Genomic DNA, 17,684 nt, shown 5'->3' on the forward strand with positions numbered 1-17,684 from the left:
TAGTTCCGTCAAGAATGAAAATTGTCATCATTTACTCACCCTCAAGTCCTTCAAAACTCGTATATATCTCCTTTTTTCTATCATAAAAAGGAAAAGTGAAGACTATTTTGGACGGATTTCGTCTGTGCAATTGCAGCGAACAGGTACCGAAGCTTTCAAGCTCCAAAAAGGACACATGAAATCGTTATAAATGTGCTCCATGTGATTTGTACGCTAGGCTATGTTTCGTTCAGCATGACTTTAGAAGCAAGACTCACATTTAAAGGAATACTTAACGGTAAAAATGAACAGTCATCACTTACTCGACTTCATAGTCATTTTTTAGAACGGTGTTTCTTCTACAAAACACATTTAAAAATGTATACTTGAAACTACTCAAAGTAAATAAAACTCTTATATTTTAATAAATCTAAAACCATACAAACAAAAAATGCATCATTCTCCGATTAATATACTGCACACCTTTTTTTTTAATTAGAACGTACACAAAAAAAGTGAAAAACATTTTTATTTAACATTTATTTAGTCCAAACAAATACATGTTTTAACATAAGAAACTGAGTCAAGCACATTGCATTATAGGAAGACCTCAAGTGTTGATAAAAAAAATAAATAAATAAAAAAAAAATAAAAAAACAACCCTTCAGGATTTAAAAGGCACAAAGTTAATGAAGACTAAAATTAAAAACAATTTAATAATAGTAAATATATATATAGTAAATGATATTAAAACGAGTTACTCTCAGTAAACATACTGCCGTTCTGAGCACAGCCTGTGAATATATTAGGATGGCTAGATTGGTTTAGTGCTTAGATTCGAGTTAATAAAAACATGCGGTTATAACACAACCCCTTACTAATGAACAGCAGAGCCATTTAGCCGAATGCTTCAAGGCTCTTAAAATCAATGCTCTTATCTACAATCCAAACCTAGCAAGTACATTCAGCTCATGGGCTATTTTAATGAGCGCTAACGGTTGAATTATTAATACTGTATTAATTTCACATTAATTAAACTTGTATTAATTCATTGTAATTCCTTTCTCAAAGACTTCCACAGATGGGTGAAGCCTCTCCCACGAATGCTCGCTATTACTAGACTGTCACAGCAACACTTTAAAATTCTCTTTACAGTCTTAACTCTGACAGAAGCACAGTGTCAAAACCTGCCAGGCTCATTTCAGAGAGGGTGAGCAAATAGTGGAGATGAGAATGGGAATTCTTTGAAGGAAGCGATGGAGAGTACAAAAGCAAGTGATGGAAAGAAAGAGCTGGATAATTTAATTTTCCATCTTTGGTCACTGACAATAGATCCATTGGCCAATTCAGTGGAAACCCACGACGCCAGATACACACTTCAACATGAATATGCACTCACATGCTCGTCTGTGCATAGCAGCACACCTAAAATGGCATATTAATGGGCATTGAAAAGCTGAGAAATGTGTGAAAATCAACCATGAACTTGAACGATCACATGCAAAGTTCACAAAACAAGGGACAAAAACATTCCCAAAAAAACACCCAAGGCTGTCAGTTTGTGAAAAGCAAGTTTATTTTAGCTCTGTATCATTGAAAGACTATTTACATGTTCATTTCCATTTTTCATTAAGTCGCACAATATCACAGCATTAAAATTCAGCACATTAATATGCAGCAAAATATTGAAAAACGCTCCATTGCCCAATAGGAATAAGACAAGCTGACATCGGGAGCCAATCAGAGCGCAGCGATCAATAGTAGTCCTCCAGATCTTGTTTTTCGCCCTGATTTTGAATCTGTTGCTGCTTCTTGTAAAGATCTGCAATCTGAAAGAGAGGGAAAAAAAAGGATGCAGATCTGAATAGCACATTCTGAGAGCGTGTGTTTGTGAGCCTGTGCGTTTCCAACCATCGGGAGACAGGAATAAAAGAAAACCGAAATAAATGAACTGTGAAAATGAGGGGGAAAAGAAAGAAAGACAGTGTGGAGCGTAAAAAGATGGATTTCCTTTAACGGATCCACTCCACTTGCTCCACTAAATCACGATGTCACAAAGCTCCGAACTACGCCAATGTCATCACGTTTGACTTTCAGAAGGAAAAACTACTTTAAAATCTCAGTCTTCCTGTCTCATATGCCATGGAGCTACATCACACACACACACACACACACACACACACACACACACATGCGCCATATCCTGCATTTTCAATACATTATGCACTTATGACATTTGCTTTTGAAAGGAACGTCCCATGTGGGGTAATTACTGTTGACTCCTACACTTGTGCTTTTTCTACTCTATTCTTTATTTATAAAAGAATGTATGAATGAAATACGCATTACATATTTATTCATAAGTTATTTATATTGTATTATATCTTTTATTAAGTATTTCTTACTCATTTCAATGTCAGAACACATCTTTGTTTTACATTTTAAAACCAACTGTATTCCACTGGACCTACTATGTATTAACTAAATGCAGAAACGATTCCACTTGTGTCATGCTCCTTGTTTTTCTGCATTTCATATGTTACCTGTGACCCTGTGGTGGCATCTTCTGGCTTTTTGTCATCTCTGATCCTGAGATACCGTGGGAAACGCAGTGAAATGCCTTTCTCTGGGTCCACCTGTTGGCCAAGCAGAGAATGGCACCATAAAGAGCCAAAGTTAAGAACATTGAGCGAAGACCTGTCTCCTTGATCTATACAACAAACTCATGTGTCACCAAAAACACTGATTCAGCTTTATGATTCGCATGTGTGTGGTGCACTGACCAGTCCCATCGCTGCCTTGTAGACCGGAGACAGTGAAAGGTCAGCACATTTCACCTCCCACACTTGCACCGCCTCCAGCCACACATCCGGCTCTGCTGATTGGTCCACACGGTAATAAGGACGTGGTTTAGGTAAGATGTGCTCCTGAGGTGGAGATTGCACATAAAGAAATTGAACTATATATACACACACACACACACAGGAACACAAATAAGATGTATATAAAAGAAAGAGCAAATTTTTCTTTACCTTTAAAAAATTGTAATGTTGCTCCAGATCTTCATCTTTGAAGCCTGTCCCAATCTGTCAAAAATACACAAATACATGACATATCAATATAAACTCTATATACGTTCAAATATTTGGGGTCACTTTTTGAAATAAATGAACACTTTCATATAGCAAGGACACCTTAAAATGGTCAAAAGTGACAGTAAACATTTATAATGTAACAAAAATACATTTAAAATAAATTTTAAAAAAGTACGGTTTCACCCAAAATGTTAAACAGCACCGCTGTTTTCAACACTGAGAATAAAGGACTATTTCTTAAGTACCAATTAAATTATATGTTTAAAATACATTACAATAGAAAGCAGTTGTAATTACTTGTAATTACAGTAATTCCTAGTAATTTCACAATATTGAATAATGTCTATCAATCTATCTACTAAGAGTTTAACAAAACAGTTATGTTAAAAAAAATTATATATACACACACACACAAATATACATATATATAAATATACATGTATGCACATTTACACACACACACACACACACACACAAAGTACACATACACACACACACATATACATACACACACACACAAATGAATCAGACATTACAAAAAAAAAAATCTGTTGCGTAATTAAATTTATATATGTTGCAATTACTTGTTACTTACTCGTTAATCAAATTACTTATGTTTAATTTACTTGATTAAAATCTTTAATGGATTAACGGTCTTCGTTTTCCCTGGCCAGACTAGCGCACACACACCTTGCAGACAGTCTGGAACTCCTCGTTCTCCTCATCGTAGCAGGCCAGTAAAAATCCTCCATAGCTGCCTGCTCTCTTCCCCTTCCCCAGATAAGCACCGATCACACAGAGATCCACAGTATCTCCTACACCCTCCAGATAGTCCTTCTTCAGCTGCAGAAACAGACCATTAGAAACAATACGGCAGACAAACAAATGACAGTTCTGACAGCAGTATAAATAAAAATAAATTGCTAAACTACACTGCAAAAAAAACAGTTTAAACTATATCTTTGTTGTGTTGTGCAGTACAAAAACTAAATATATAAATAAATAAACCATTGAAACAAGATAACTGTACCCGAGAGGCAAAACAACTCAAAATTGTCATCACTCTCCCCCTTTGTCATTTCAAACCTGTATGCCTGCATGACCTTCATTCTTCCACTGAACTCAAAAAAAAAAAAAAAAAAAAAAAAAAAAAAAGGTTTGGCACAATGACAGGCTCAGTCACCATTTACTTTTACCACACTGTTTTAATACAATGGAAGTGAATAGTGGCTGAGGCTGTCATTCTGAAAATGTAGCGTTATGCTCGAAAAAGTCAGTCAAACAAGTTTGAAGCATAAGGGCTCCCTTTTAAGACAATGAAGTTAAGTAGGGGGAAGAAAGCATGGTAAGATAAATTGATCTGATGGTGTGAGAGAGGGAGGTTCATTGTTCAGCGTAGGTCAATTAAAATGACCAAATATAAAAGATAAAATCTTTTACATTACTACAACATTCTGTTGAATAAACACTTTCTTTAAAAAAATTATAATAAAAACATTAAATAATAAGAACAAAGACTGCTGATAATTAAAAAATATTTTTTACTGTTTCTATCGAGTCTATATGAGTACAGCGCAAGTATGAAAATACACAATATTCTACCAAAAACTGAAGTTTTATTACGCATTACCCTGATACAACATGTTTTTGGTAATCTGATGAGTGAAACTCCTGCCCAATTAAGTGTACTTCATCTCATTTGAATATTTTTTCTTTAATTTGGAATTTGATGGATGCATACCAAACAATTATTCACAACTAATGAATAGGTCTGGCATCGAAGCAAGACAGATGCTTCACATTAGATACAACCGAGACAGAAAACAAGACACTAATAACAGAAATACATTCCGAATTTGACTGGATGAGACATGTTTGTAGTAACCAGCAATTAGTTGAACTGCGTATTAACAAGTCAAATTGTCCGGCAACCATAAACAAAACTAGTTAAACCTGACTAAAACTTCTAACTACAATTTTCCAAACGATCTAGAACCTAAAAAAAATTGTTTGCAGAGCACACTAAAGATTTCTACATTTTATTATCTTTTAAACACACCACATATATATGACATTATTACACGTCTTTGTGGAATACTTTATTCTGATTGGTCAGTCGCCAAGGTTTGTTATTCCCAGGTAACAACCGGTAAAACTAATAACACAGGCTCATCCGGGTAACTGCCTGCAGTCGGTGCTGTTCACTCCCTGGGAACATTTACTTGTTCGTGGAAAGAATCCCGATAAGCCTGTCGGTCTTTATTCTGCGATAACAACCCGCTGGATGCACATTATCCCTTACTTATATAAAGGTACAGCAGAGTCTCATATCTACGGTCAGAGTATATATTCCATCATAACACTGAGCCTTAATGTCAGGATACAGACACAGAGCAAGAGAAAAGCTTAATGGGGTGGAAATCACACTTTAATGACTTACACCTTTCTTCTGACTTTGAATACTAGTCTGGGTTTTATTTTTTAAACACAAAGGATGAGTCTGTCTGCCTGAGACTATAGCACCTTTTGTTCCTGCAGTCTGACTTCCATTTTTTTTAATGAACTACATAACATTAATGTTTCACTAAAGGTTTTAATTTGACATTAAAAATAAACTGTATTTTCATTATGAACATAAACACACACGATACCTTGAGCCAGTTGTGGGAGCGTTTGGCAATCTCATAAGTTGCGTGTTTTTCCAACGTCTTCACCATAAGGCCCTCACAAGAATCTGCGAAACATTACAAAGAAAACGTTAAGTAATTAGCAGATTCAGAATTTTTAAAATACTGATTATTGAGTGACACCTTACAGCGAGCAATTCAACTAAATGTCAGTCAATTATCAACCGGTTTTGGACAAACATTTTTAAATGGCAAACCAATACAATACAGTTAATTGTTTATTATATAAAAGTACAAAAGAGGACAGAGACACAGCTCTAGATCTGTCATTCACACACCTCGTACGGACTGCTCCAGGAACTCAGCAATGCTCTCTGTGTTGTCAGAGTCCAGAAATCGAGCAAAAACAAACTCTCCTTCTTTCTCCTCAAAACTCTCCCTTAACAGAGCCCTGCGTTTGCTCAGAGGCTCTCGCACCAGAGACTGTGATAGACAGACGCATAATTCACTAAAACAGCACGTAGCGTGTAAAAAGGGAGATTTCTGTGGCATGCAAAATTATTCAAATGTGATTGGCTATGAGCTGTTATCATGGTCTTACCTCTCCATTGAGGTAAAGCAGATCAAAGGCATACACACAGACCTGAACCTTGATCTCGGATGCATCCACGTCCTGAAATACACAAACAAACTTGTGTAAACTTTTAAACAGGCATATCACGAAAATCACTTTTTCCACGCTTAAGCGCTATAATCCGTTCATCTACTAAGTGTGTATCAGTTCTAACACAATGACCTTCTCAGACATTACCAATTGTTTTTACAGCTTGCGTGTTTTTAACATAAACTTGTGTGCATTTGACATTTTAATTACAATAAGACATGAAAGAGAACTTTGTTTACTGTGCATTCACTTCGAATGTGTGCACACAAAAAAAAAACATACCAGTTTAAAATAATAATAAAAAAAACCTTTAAAACACATTCCTTCGGTGCAGTATACATGATAATCAAAACCAAACATGTTTTTTAGCAGTATATCTGAGGTAAAAGCTGTAAAGACACAGTCCCATTCTGGAAAAAGGGAAGGGGAACAGCATCTCATTTGCATTTAAAGACAACCCATCTCTGTTTCCATTCAAAATAGTTGGGTTTTCAAATTTACATAACATAAATTAGTTATGGGATATTTTTAGCTGAAACTTCACAGAACAATTATATATATACACACACTGTAATATATATAAATACACACACACTATTTAATTATATACATCTTTCCTCTATATGCAGCTGTTTCTCTGCTTAAATTTCCTTCCTTACCTTTCTCTTCCTTGTAGTGAGGACCTGAAATGGCTGGATCTGCTTCTTTTCTCTGTCCCAGGCCACCGCCTCTGAATCCAGAACACAAGAGCGTACGCTGTCTTTTTTTACCTGCGTGAGAGAGAGGTAAGGACATTTATTAAATCGACCGTCAACACCTGAATAAACTGGATCATCAACGCCGAGTAATGCCTCAGCCCGCAGATATGCCCCTCACAGCCATGACATCCTAAAATTACTTGTTTATAAAGGTCACCTGAGCTTTAAACACTACCACTTCAGCAACACATAACCCATCGAACCCTAAGGCTGCGTGACATTTACAATTCAATAGATGTTACAAGTGCATATTGAGTTCGTGAGAGCCGAAGCAGAAGGTATGGGGCGGTTTTATAAACGTTTATAATCCTCCCACATAATTGAATGGATTCAAACAGTCAGTGTTAAGGATTGACAACGGAATTTAAAAAACAGATGTGCCCGTTCATACAACAGCTTACAGGAACAGCTTGAACTCTATATGAATAACTGAAGTCAAGCTCCTTCTCCATTCTCATGACCACTGAGAATACAACTTGTAACCATAGTGACAGTGACTAAAGGTCTGTTCATGAGAGAACTAACGTGTCAATAATAATTTTTATTTTGGAGAACAGGGTGGTCCACACTACAACTATAATGATAATGACATAGTGGAAAAATAAGTGTTATTTTCTAGCACATTAACAATAAAAACACTGACAGCCAATCAGAATCCACTTAAACAAGTTTGGGATTTTAAAGCAGCAGATGGTGAAAGCGCAGAATACTCTGACAGAAGTTTATCTGTGTTGATTTATAGAGTTAGTTTTTGTTGCAAATGGTGTATAATGGTTACTTAAAACAAGTTATGCTTAGTCATTGACCATTACATACTGTTGGTTACCAAAAATATAAGGGTTATTTTAATATTAATTTAAAAAGCATCTAATTTACCTGTAATTGCACCTATTTACTCCATAATTGTTTATGGATTTTTACAAAAGCTAGATTTTACATTCTGACCTATTGAGACTATTAAAAGTATTATTAATAAAGTATTTTATTGCTTGTGGCTCAGCTCTATTTACTTCGATTGCAAGTGCCTTAAATGTAACCTTGATTTTTATTTTATTTAATTTCATTTTTATTCAAAAAAGGAAAGACAAGTGGAAATTAAATTTTGTTGGAATCATCATCATCATTATAGAACAAGTACTGTCAGTTAAACTTAATTTGCAGGAATTTAAGAACTACTTAAATTACATTAAAAGTCCAATTGAGATCTAGTTTGTACATATAAATTAATTTACCCATCTTTTTCCATTACCAAGAATATTACCATATTTAGTACTCCAAAACATGACTGACAACTATATTCAGCTGCTGAGTGAACTTATTTCCCCAAATGACATCTTGTTTACAACTCAGACGTTTTGATTCTTGTACAATAATTTGATACTTGCACAATAATGAGATTTTGCATTGAATATCAGACAACTGAGAAAGGCAAGGCAGAAAGAGATATTATGGTTCTGAGATTGGATATGGACACTGATAAGCAAAACAACAGCGTTTTCATTGATTTATCTGCGTGTGAGCTTGTGTCATTCATCAAATGCTTTCTTTGCTTTAGGGCTAGAATCCATTATTGCTTTCTTGTGAGGAGAACAGAGCAGGATGACAGAGGACAAATATGGCCTTTGAAAAAGAGAGAGAAAGAGACAGATACAGAGAGAATGAGAGAGTCTGTGGGAAAGACTAACAGCGTATCCAAACCAGGTGTGATCCAAACCAAGTTAGTCTGAATTTCTGCAAACATTTCGTCAGGCGCTTGGTTTTCTATTTTAGTCGTGTCATGTAGGGTACCTCCACCCACGGAGAAATCTCATTTGAACAGAGTCCCAAAATTGCTGCATATTCAACATCATATGTTCTGACTAGCAGTGGTTTTTCTTACTAAAGGCTGGAATACATCTCGCATCTTTCGTCCAGATTTTTGCACAGATTTACAGCCTGGATAAGCTGACGTTGGTTGCCAAGAGTCAAAGACAATCTGCAGACACTGAGCAGCAGATGTTGATAGATTTCACAGAAAATCATGTGTTTTTAAAACACAGTTTCATTTGTCATGCGTATTTTGAGCAATGAGGCATATGTTTATAGTATTCAGAATATCTGGTGGTGTGTAATGCTCAGTGGTTAAGATTTTAAAAGTCCTGTATTATATTTCAGCTTTAATACAATGTAAAACTGTGGTCAGGTGCACACTGTAGGAGTACTGTACAACAGCTGTCAGAATGGACAATACTAGCGAGATATTAGATAAAAGCTAAGGCAGACTGTGCAATACCAAAAATCTTGGCTTTTGAGTTGCAACAGACATTGCATGAGCGTTTGAAGTCACCAGTCTGTGTCAGTTCTGAAATATATGATCGTTCAGTTTTAGTATTATATACTATAATAGTATTTATTCATATTTTTAAGTTCTTCATTTTTTTATTTCTACATTTCTTTCACTTTTATTTACGTTTTAGTCATTTTAGCAATTATTTCAGTTAATTGTCAAAGTTAATTGATCATTTTCATTTACGTTTTTCATGTTAACAGTATTTATTCTTCATTTTAAGTACTGGGAATTTTTTTTTTATTATTTTAAAATCTCCATATTAGTATAGCTTCAACCCCAAAATGTTTTATATAAAACATGACCAACACGGCCACTCTGCCAGAACCTCTAAGGCTAAGATTTATTAGCAAAAGCAATTAATTGGGCATCAGTGAGCATGTCACACTGAGGCTTAGGCAATTCCATACTGCCAATTTTGCCGTATGATGGAATCTTTTATTATTCCTGAAATTAGACGGGCAAATTGTGCAAAGAAATTGGACAGTGTGCACCTGTGTTTAAACACAGATTTGATTTTGTGTCCATCTGATTTCTATTTATTTCTACCTATTTGAATGCACGCATCATACCTGTGGGATTCGTGAAATAATATCAGGGTATTTGCTTGTGTTGTCTTCTTGGTTTCGGCTAAAAACGCGCACCTCTCCATTTTCAAGAATATGGATCTGTTAAATGCAAAACGAAAAAGCAATTAACATTTTAATCAATGATATTGCTATGGAAACAGAAAGTCACTTTTGTGGCTGAGGCTCCACCTTGTGGAATAGGAATAAAACAACACACACCTGGGCTCTCTCTCCGTCGTATTTATACTCGCAGGTGAAAGATGCCTCATCGAAACGTTTCATTACCTCACCAACCCCCTTAGTCGGGTGAGCCAACATGGGCCGCAGGGGCACACCTGTAAAAGACAATGCAGTTTAGTTTCATTCTAACTAAATGTTCTATTTGTTGGTGGGACAATCGGTGCGATTGGTCAGTACCTGGGGTGAGCTTGCAGTGATTGGGCAGTTCATCTATGCCCTCCTTCATCAATACAGGAATGATTGCATCATAATTTGGCATCTCACTGGGAGGAGCAATATGAGCGAAAACGTTATTTGTATGCATTGAGGTGATATGTAGTAACACCTGTCCAATTTGTTAAAATCAGACTTCCTGTAGGGTAGAGATTATGCTAATACTCATTAAACAGGCACTTGTTATGCAGTGGACACCTGCAGTCGTAATTGAAATATTGTTTGTAGTATACGGATAATTATCCCTCACTGCACCAGTTTGTGTTTCACAATCAGGTAGCGCTCAGTCTGTATGTTAGCCAATAGGCAAGAACATCAGCCTTTTACGTGGACTTTACAGTATATACAGTACACATATACTGTGTGCAACAAATATATTGCACTAAATGTACAACAACAAAATTTGTACATATAAAGAGTTTATATACAGCTACTTAAACATTTTTGCTGTAATGAAACAGACTTACAAAATCTTTTCTAATGAGCTCTAAACTAGAAGCCCTATTAAAATATTTTCTTTGAGCCACAAGACAAAGAGGAAACACAATTAGCAAAATAAAAACAGAAATATGAACAAAGCCATGTTAGCAAGTCAAAGATATCTCTTGATATTATTCAGCTTTTTGGGGAAATATACAGTGTTTGTATTAGGCATGGGCATTTTCCAAAAATATTGCATTCGAATGTTTGGGCTTATTAAAAAACAAAACAAAAACATGAATATTCATTTAAATAAGAAACACGTTAATTTTACTTACTCGCGTCTGCCTATATTTATGGTGTTCACATTGTTTCACGTATTCGGAGAGAAACAATAATATCCACAAGCTCAGGTAAAGTTTGTTCCTCCGTCAGCTAACAGTAAGAATGTGCTGACAAAGATAACATGTGCGAACAGTTTCAGAGCTTGGTGTTAAACCAGCTCTCCCTCGAGAAAACTTTAGGCGCTTATATATATGTATATGAAACATATATATATAAATGCTTCAACATCATTTCACTAGCAGATAAACTCTATTCTCCAGTCGTGAATTCCTTGTTGGACAGAAAGATGACTACGTTCTGTGATCAAATACTATCAACTTATTAATAATCTCCACAGCGCCACCCAGTGCATTTAGTTATAACCGCTTATGATTTACCTTGGATTCCCCGTATTTGCGGTCAGCAAATCAACACATAGAAAAATCGTTTATATAGTAATTACTAACCGAATATTCAAATGTTCGACTACTCATGCAACTTTATTAAGAAATAAAAGTCTTAATTTTAGGGATAGCTTAATGAAAAAGTTTGCACGCTCAATATTTAGCAGGGACTTACTGCATTTCCAGTCATCAAAGCAACATTTTAGTAAAATTCTTTTTTATTTTTGCAATAATTATTGCAGATACAGTATTTGAATATTCATGCGCACCCTCTATTTAAAACAATTTTTTGATGAGTGCCTTGCTGATTTATAAAACAAATGCGCAGACACACTCACCAGTATGTCTGCTTCAGGATCAGTGCTTTCTCCTCCAGCCACACTCTCCTGTTTTCTGCACTCATTCCTTTCCCTGCATCCAGCACAGCCGGTGGGAACTCTGAACCAACACAAGAAAAACATTAGTAACATTTCAGCACCGCTAAACTAAATAGACACCTAATTAATATTTACATGTTTAAACGTTATTCATTTTTTATTCATCACGGCAGAGAGTAATCTAATTGCAAATGCTCAATGCCTGGAGGTTCTATCAATGCTCTGATTATGATGTGTGTTAATGCCAGTTTCATTAGGATCATTTCAAACCTTGGCCTGGGGGCGACAGACACACAGCCTGACTGAGAGCCGTGAGAACGCTCTGCTCAGCCAATCCGATCCGCAGCTTCCCAGCCAGTGACCTGCCAATCACACGAGCACCCAATCAAGCTAACATATTTCACTTTTGCATTAAGATTCGTATTAATCTGTCACCATACAGCAGCATAATCAAGGCCAGGAGCACATCATTTAGATTTAGCAAAAATCAACTGTCGTCCATAAATTACATTCATTATTCAGTATTTTTCACAATGAACTCAACATTTCTGCATGGTTGGTCAGATGAGAAATTAAAAAAGTCGTAAGTAAGAGGTAAAAATGACGCACCGCACAATGTATCGAGCCTCGGAAAACCGACATGCCACAAACAAGCCTTTAATGATGTCAATCTTCTTATTCATTGCCTAACACAGAGAGAGGAGACATGAATTTAGATTGAGAACATATACATGGACAAAAAACTTTTTTTAATCAAAAATGACATTAAAAACATTTATGTCACAAAACACTTGTAATTGACATAAATGCTGTTCTTTTGACATTTGTATTAAAAGACTAATGGTCAAGACTTCCATACGAAGCAGCAAATTAATTTGAAATAAATTTCTTCAACAGCAAATCAGCATTTTAAAATAAGTTTAAAATCAGCTTTGCGTCAATTATTGTCATCACTGCATTTGTACTCACAGAGTTTCCACTCATGTTAGCGATCTCTTTCAGCTTGTTGAAAACACCCCATGCTGTCAGATTTGCCGGGGCAAACATCATTCTCTGGTTGCTGCGTGAACTTTCAGCCACCAATCCCAGGTCACCTTTCTCCTGAGCCTCCGCCTTGATTTTGTCCATCTGTCGCCCTGGTAACAGAAGTTGATAGTACAGGGGTGAGGCAAGGAGAATGGTGAATGACATTAGGAAAAACAAATGTATTTACCAGTTGCTTGAGCGACAGCTTTCATCAGGACGGTTTCCCCAACGCCTAACTCCAGGCCCTGATATGCAGGGCCGAGCTGATTCAAACACAGGTACACACAGCACAACAGGTCATCTAAAAAAAAAAAAAAACACAACAGAATATGGAACAGATGGAAACAATTTGAATAAAAAGCTGCATTTTTGGATTTTGTAAGATCAAGTAAAAGCCTTTTCTTCAGTCTGCCTCCCTAACAGAGTCATTAACCTGTTTAGCTATTCACTACTTGGACAAAATGAAAGAAAAACAATCCCTGTTGGGCATAAATAATTAATAACCTCAATGAATTAAACATACACGCTTACCTGGAGAAAGCAGAATTACAGATCGCAGAAAGTTGGAAAGCGTTTCAATGTTCTTCAGCCTAAAAAAGGATTGAAATTTAACCTATTTTAAAACGGATGAAAGAGAAAAACATAGACAGTGTATAAAGAATATTTCTACTCCATACCTGCCCGAATCCTCTTCAATCTTCTCAAAGGTGCGAGCGACAGCCAAATATGGCACTCTGAGGAAGAGATAAAGAAAACATACAATGAACTTCCATAGAAAAAGTGTCAATCAAACTTTACTGCTTTAGAAAATAAAATGTATGAGCTTTTTGTTAACGCCTTGGGGGCATTAACTTTCTTACTTTTATAACAATGATATCAAGGGCTGCAGATACAACACATTTTTACAAATCAACTCAAAAGTTAGCATCGTCCTGGTTCCACTGACAGAAAAGCCATTAAAGCTTTTTCCATTAATTTTGCATTAAAAAAAAACCAAACAAGCAGTTAGCATAAGCATTAAGATAACTACACAAATTAACCACTAATAAATAATTTAAAACCTAAATACAATCAGAACAAGTATAAAAACTACAAAAACACCCTCACGCTGCTTTATAATATCCACTAGGCTTCAAACAAATATTTCAATGTTTAAAGTCTACAAGTTAGAGGGTTTGAGCTAAAAAAATAAATCAATAAATCTAAAAGAGCACTAGAATAAACACTACCAGGCAAGTGAGAGCAGTAGCAGAGATGCAACTGTTTTTTTTTTTTTTTTTTTTATAAAATGATTTTTAATAAAAACGCAGGCATTACTTTTGGCCCTTGCTCCAGCAGGCATGGTCAACGGGATGGTAATGAGCTCTGGAGGGATCATACTGGCTCTGGACAGCAGAATCCACCCCCTTTTCACTGCCAAAATAATAAAGCTCATTCAAATTGAGTCACAGAAAGAAGGTGTGCCCTTTCAAAAAAAACAACTATATATTATATTTCTGAAGTAAAACATTCCAAGTCAGATTAACATTTTGACTTCAACCTTTTCTTGTCTTTCTGTTCAGGAGCGTCTGAGATCTCTCCATCTTTCTTTTTTTCTCCCTCGTTTCGCTCCTGTTTTTCCAATTTGACGGCCGCCTTTCTGGGAGCTACAAGAGATTGTTACATAATTACAGTTGCATAATTTACATAATTAGTGTAAAAAAAAATAGTCAAGCTAAAAATGATGCAGTAATCGCGCAGCTTTGGGACATCATGGGGGTAAGTAAATAATGACAGCGTTCATTTTGGTGTGAACCACCCCTTTAATTAAAAAGACAGCGGATAAAGCGAAAGAAAAGGACAAAAAGCTTACTAAAAAAGCTGCTGATGGGTTTCTTTTTGGCCGATCCCCCTTCCTCTACTGTGTTTTTTTCTTTAACCACTTGTTCAGGGCTTCTATCTTTCTTGTCTTCTTTTTTTTCTTTCTTCCCTTTTTCTCCATTCATCTTTTTCTCCTTTTCTTTCATCTTATTGTTAGCACTGTCCTCAGCTACGGTTGTTTTTGCTTCATCTGTCTCTTTCTGTTCCTCCACTGAAGTCTTCTCCTCCGCGTTCTTCTCTTCCACCTCCATCATCTCATGGTCTGAGTTGGCAAGAGAAAAGAAAAAAAAAAGAAACAGTGAGACACAATAAGATAATGGCGATGTTATACCTGTGCGCAGAGATCAACTCATCTCACCTGTCTGTCCAGTTGAGGTCTCAACTCGTGCTCTCTTACTCTCCTGCTCTCCGTCGACCTCCATCTCCTCCTCTTTTGTCTCCTCTCCATCACTTCTGCTTTCCAGCTTCCTCTTGGGAAACTGCTTGCGGGCTAGAGAACGGGAGAGGGATTTTAATCCCATACGGCCTACTGTATTATACTTAATAAATATGTTGAAAATCCTGCGGCACACAATCTGCTACTATTTTTTTGGAGTATTAATAATTAAAGAAATAATAAATGATCAGTAGCACAAAGAGGAAAGTGAGAAGAGGAGACTGATACAGACCGGTCTTGCGTTTGGGAATGCCTGAAGGCGATGTCGATGTCGGAGTTGCAGGAGTTCCCGGAGCACCTGAGGAAGCAGGGGTTCCCACCGAAACAGAGGTACTTGACGCAACTGGAGTCGTCGGGGTTATGGGAGTTTTTGGAGACACCGGAGTGGAAACAGCCTTTGTAGCATCAGATTTCTGTGTATATTTAACATAGCAAGAACAATAACACTTGTTAACAATACTGACATCTCATCACAGTTGAAGGCCGTCCCAACTGAATAAATCTTACCTTCTCTGGCTTTACTGCTTCAGCTTCACTCTGCTTTGGCACCTGCTCTTTTACTATCGCCTGATCTTCATCGTCGCTGTCTACGATCACCCGACTGCGTTTATGAACCCTCTTTACTGGTGAATCGCTTTCCTGCACACCATTTTGAATTTTGAGGGGACTTTTTACAGGTCTGAGCAGAAGGAAAGGGAAAACATTATCACATAACACTGCGTATTTGTTTTAATATTCCTTCAACTCCACAGGTGTCAATGTTTCCAAAGAGAATACGCACAGAAATCAACACTAAATTTGAAATTTCTAAATTATGTTCAATTAGAAAAAAAAGTTATATCAGCTAAGCATGAGCTAAATATGACTTACTCGGTCTTTGCTTTGACCTGTCCGTCACTCTTCTCCTTACTTTTCATTGGCTGAAAGAATGAACTGTGGGCGAGAAACAACGTGATCACGTTATAAAGATAAGTTAACTGCCTCAGGTTGATGAGGTATTATAATTTATGACATGAAGAAATGTAAAGACATGCAGTTTAAAGAAAACCCCTTATTGTCACGGTTAGTGTAAGTTAGTCGGTGTAGGTTAAACGCGGTTTTGTATCAGAATCATGGTCACCATCACGGATAAAAAAAAAACAGAAAAGCAGGACACACTCACGCTATGCTTCGCTGCATCGTTAAGGTCTTGTGCTACAGATACTAAATAAATCCTGAATATTTATGTTATTACAATTCCTGAAGCATCGATGTTTTCTTCCGCGCGCTTAACTCTGAATGATTCGGCGCCAAAGTGACGTCGTTCCCGCAGACGACAGAAACAACGGCGTTTATTTGGTACAAAAGCGTTGTAGTGCCCCCTGTTGGATTGGAGGGATCGGATGCAAAGGCGTATCGTTAAAGATGACTTTATTTACTCAACTTCAGTGTGTTCACAGGCTCATACAGCCACTAAAATAATATATACGATTTAGTTTGATTAATAACCACTTAATCAACAATCAATGTTTTGTGTGAGGGTTAGGTTTACGGGCAGGGTTAGAAAGTACAGTTTGTACAGGATAAACAATTACGTTCATGTAACAACCACATAAAACATGTAACGTGTGTGTAAAATATTATTATTATTATTATTTTTACCATTATAATCATCATTCGTGTGTGTGTGTGTGTGTGTGCGTGCGTGTTTTTAAATACATATAGAATTTATTTTAAGATTTCTGATAATAGGAGGTGTTTTGTAATGAGAGATGTGAACAGAGCTATTGTAATGTTCAATTTCAATAGTTTCTAAAAGCTGAATGAATACTGTAAACAGATTTTATGTGATATCCCAATTTCATCATAATATATTTACATTTATTCACCAATCCAGATCATGAAGTGCTGGAATCTGTATTATTTTACATGAATGTCTGTGTTGAGTTCCAGTGGAAATGGCGTACAGCAATAGTGACATGAGATATATTCCGTCTCAAGATGGACGTTCACGTAAGCCTCACATGAGGAAAACAAGGCTGTTAACATACTGGATACTTGTGGAGCCTTCATGTGTGAGATATGACGCACACACAACACATTTTTGCTGACTTGATGTACTTTTACTTTTAGTTTCTGCATTAGTCACACTCACATGTGATGCAGAAATGGTTGCTAACACAGCAATGTGACAATATTTTGAATGAGAGAGGAATAAGATATCTGAATAATTTTACTTTGGTTTTTCTGCCTAAACATTTGTTTTTAAATACTCTGTTGATTTGTCGAACTGACCGCCTGTAATGATATGCAGGGATTTGGTTTTGCTATTCTTTTCAAAGAACTGGATGGACTAGTTTCTATATTTTTTAGGAAATGTGGCTTAT

At 36.4% G+C, this 17,684-nt stretch overlaps 1 protein-coding gene across 1 annotated transcript; it reads right to left on the reverse strand.

The window, feature by feature from the left end:
- Nucleotides 1-1,537: 1,537 nt before the first annotated feature.
- Nucleotides 1,538-16,636, reverse strand: lig1 (ligase I, DNA, ATP-dependent). The gene is made up of 27 exons (XM_043223753.1): nt 16,481-16,636; nt 16,189-16,251; nt 15,826-15,997; nt 15,551-15,731; nt 15,241-15,372; nt 14,875-15,144; nt 14,563-14,668; nt 14,340-14,435; nt 13,700-13,756; nt 13,554-13,612; nt 13,210-13,323; nt 12,966-13,132; nt 12,606-12,682; nt 12,267-12,358; nt 11,958-12,057; nt 10,436-10,521; nt 10,238-10,353; nt 10,022-10,117; nt 7,025-7,135; nt 6,303-6,374; nt 6,040-6,184; nt 5,726-5,808; nt 3,765-3,917; nt 3,012-3,065; nt 2,763-2,906; nt 2,523-2,615; nt 1,538-1,808 (listed from the first exon to the last, which is right to left on the reverse strand). Exons 1-27 carry the CDS (start codon nt 16,495-16,497, stop codon nt 1,734-1,736), a joined length of 2,931 nt encoding a protein of 976 aa, XP_043079688.1. The 5' UTR covers nt 16,498-16,636; the 3' UTR covers nt 1,538-1,733.
- Nucleotides 16,637-17,684: the final 1,048 nt, after the last annotated feature.

This window comes from Puntigrus tetrazona, chromosome 2 (assembly GCF_018831695.1).
Source record: "Puntigrus tetrazona isolate hp1 chromosome 2, ASM1883169v1, whole genome shotgun sequence".
NCBI classification, from domain to species: Eukaryota; Metazoa; Chordata; class Actinopteri; order Cypriniformes; family Cyprinidae; genus Puntigrus; species Puntigrus tetrazona.

Excerpts from the sequence above, each read along its gene's own strand:
- lig1 (XM_043223753.1), bottom strand. Across the intron at positions 10,522-11,957 it reads ATCCTGAAGCAGACATACTG|TGAGATGCCAAATTATGATG; the intron begins GTGAGTGTGTCT and ends TGCTCCTCCCAG. Across the intron at positions 3,918-5,725 it reads GCTCCCACAACTGGCTCAAG|CTGAAGAAGGACTATCTGGA; the intron begins GTATCGTGTGTG and ends CTGTTTCTGCAG.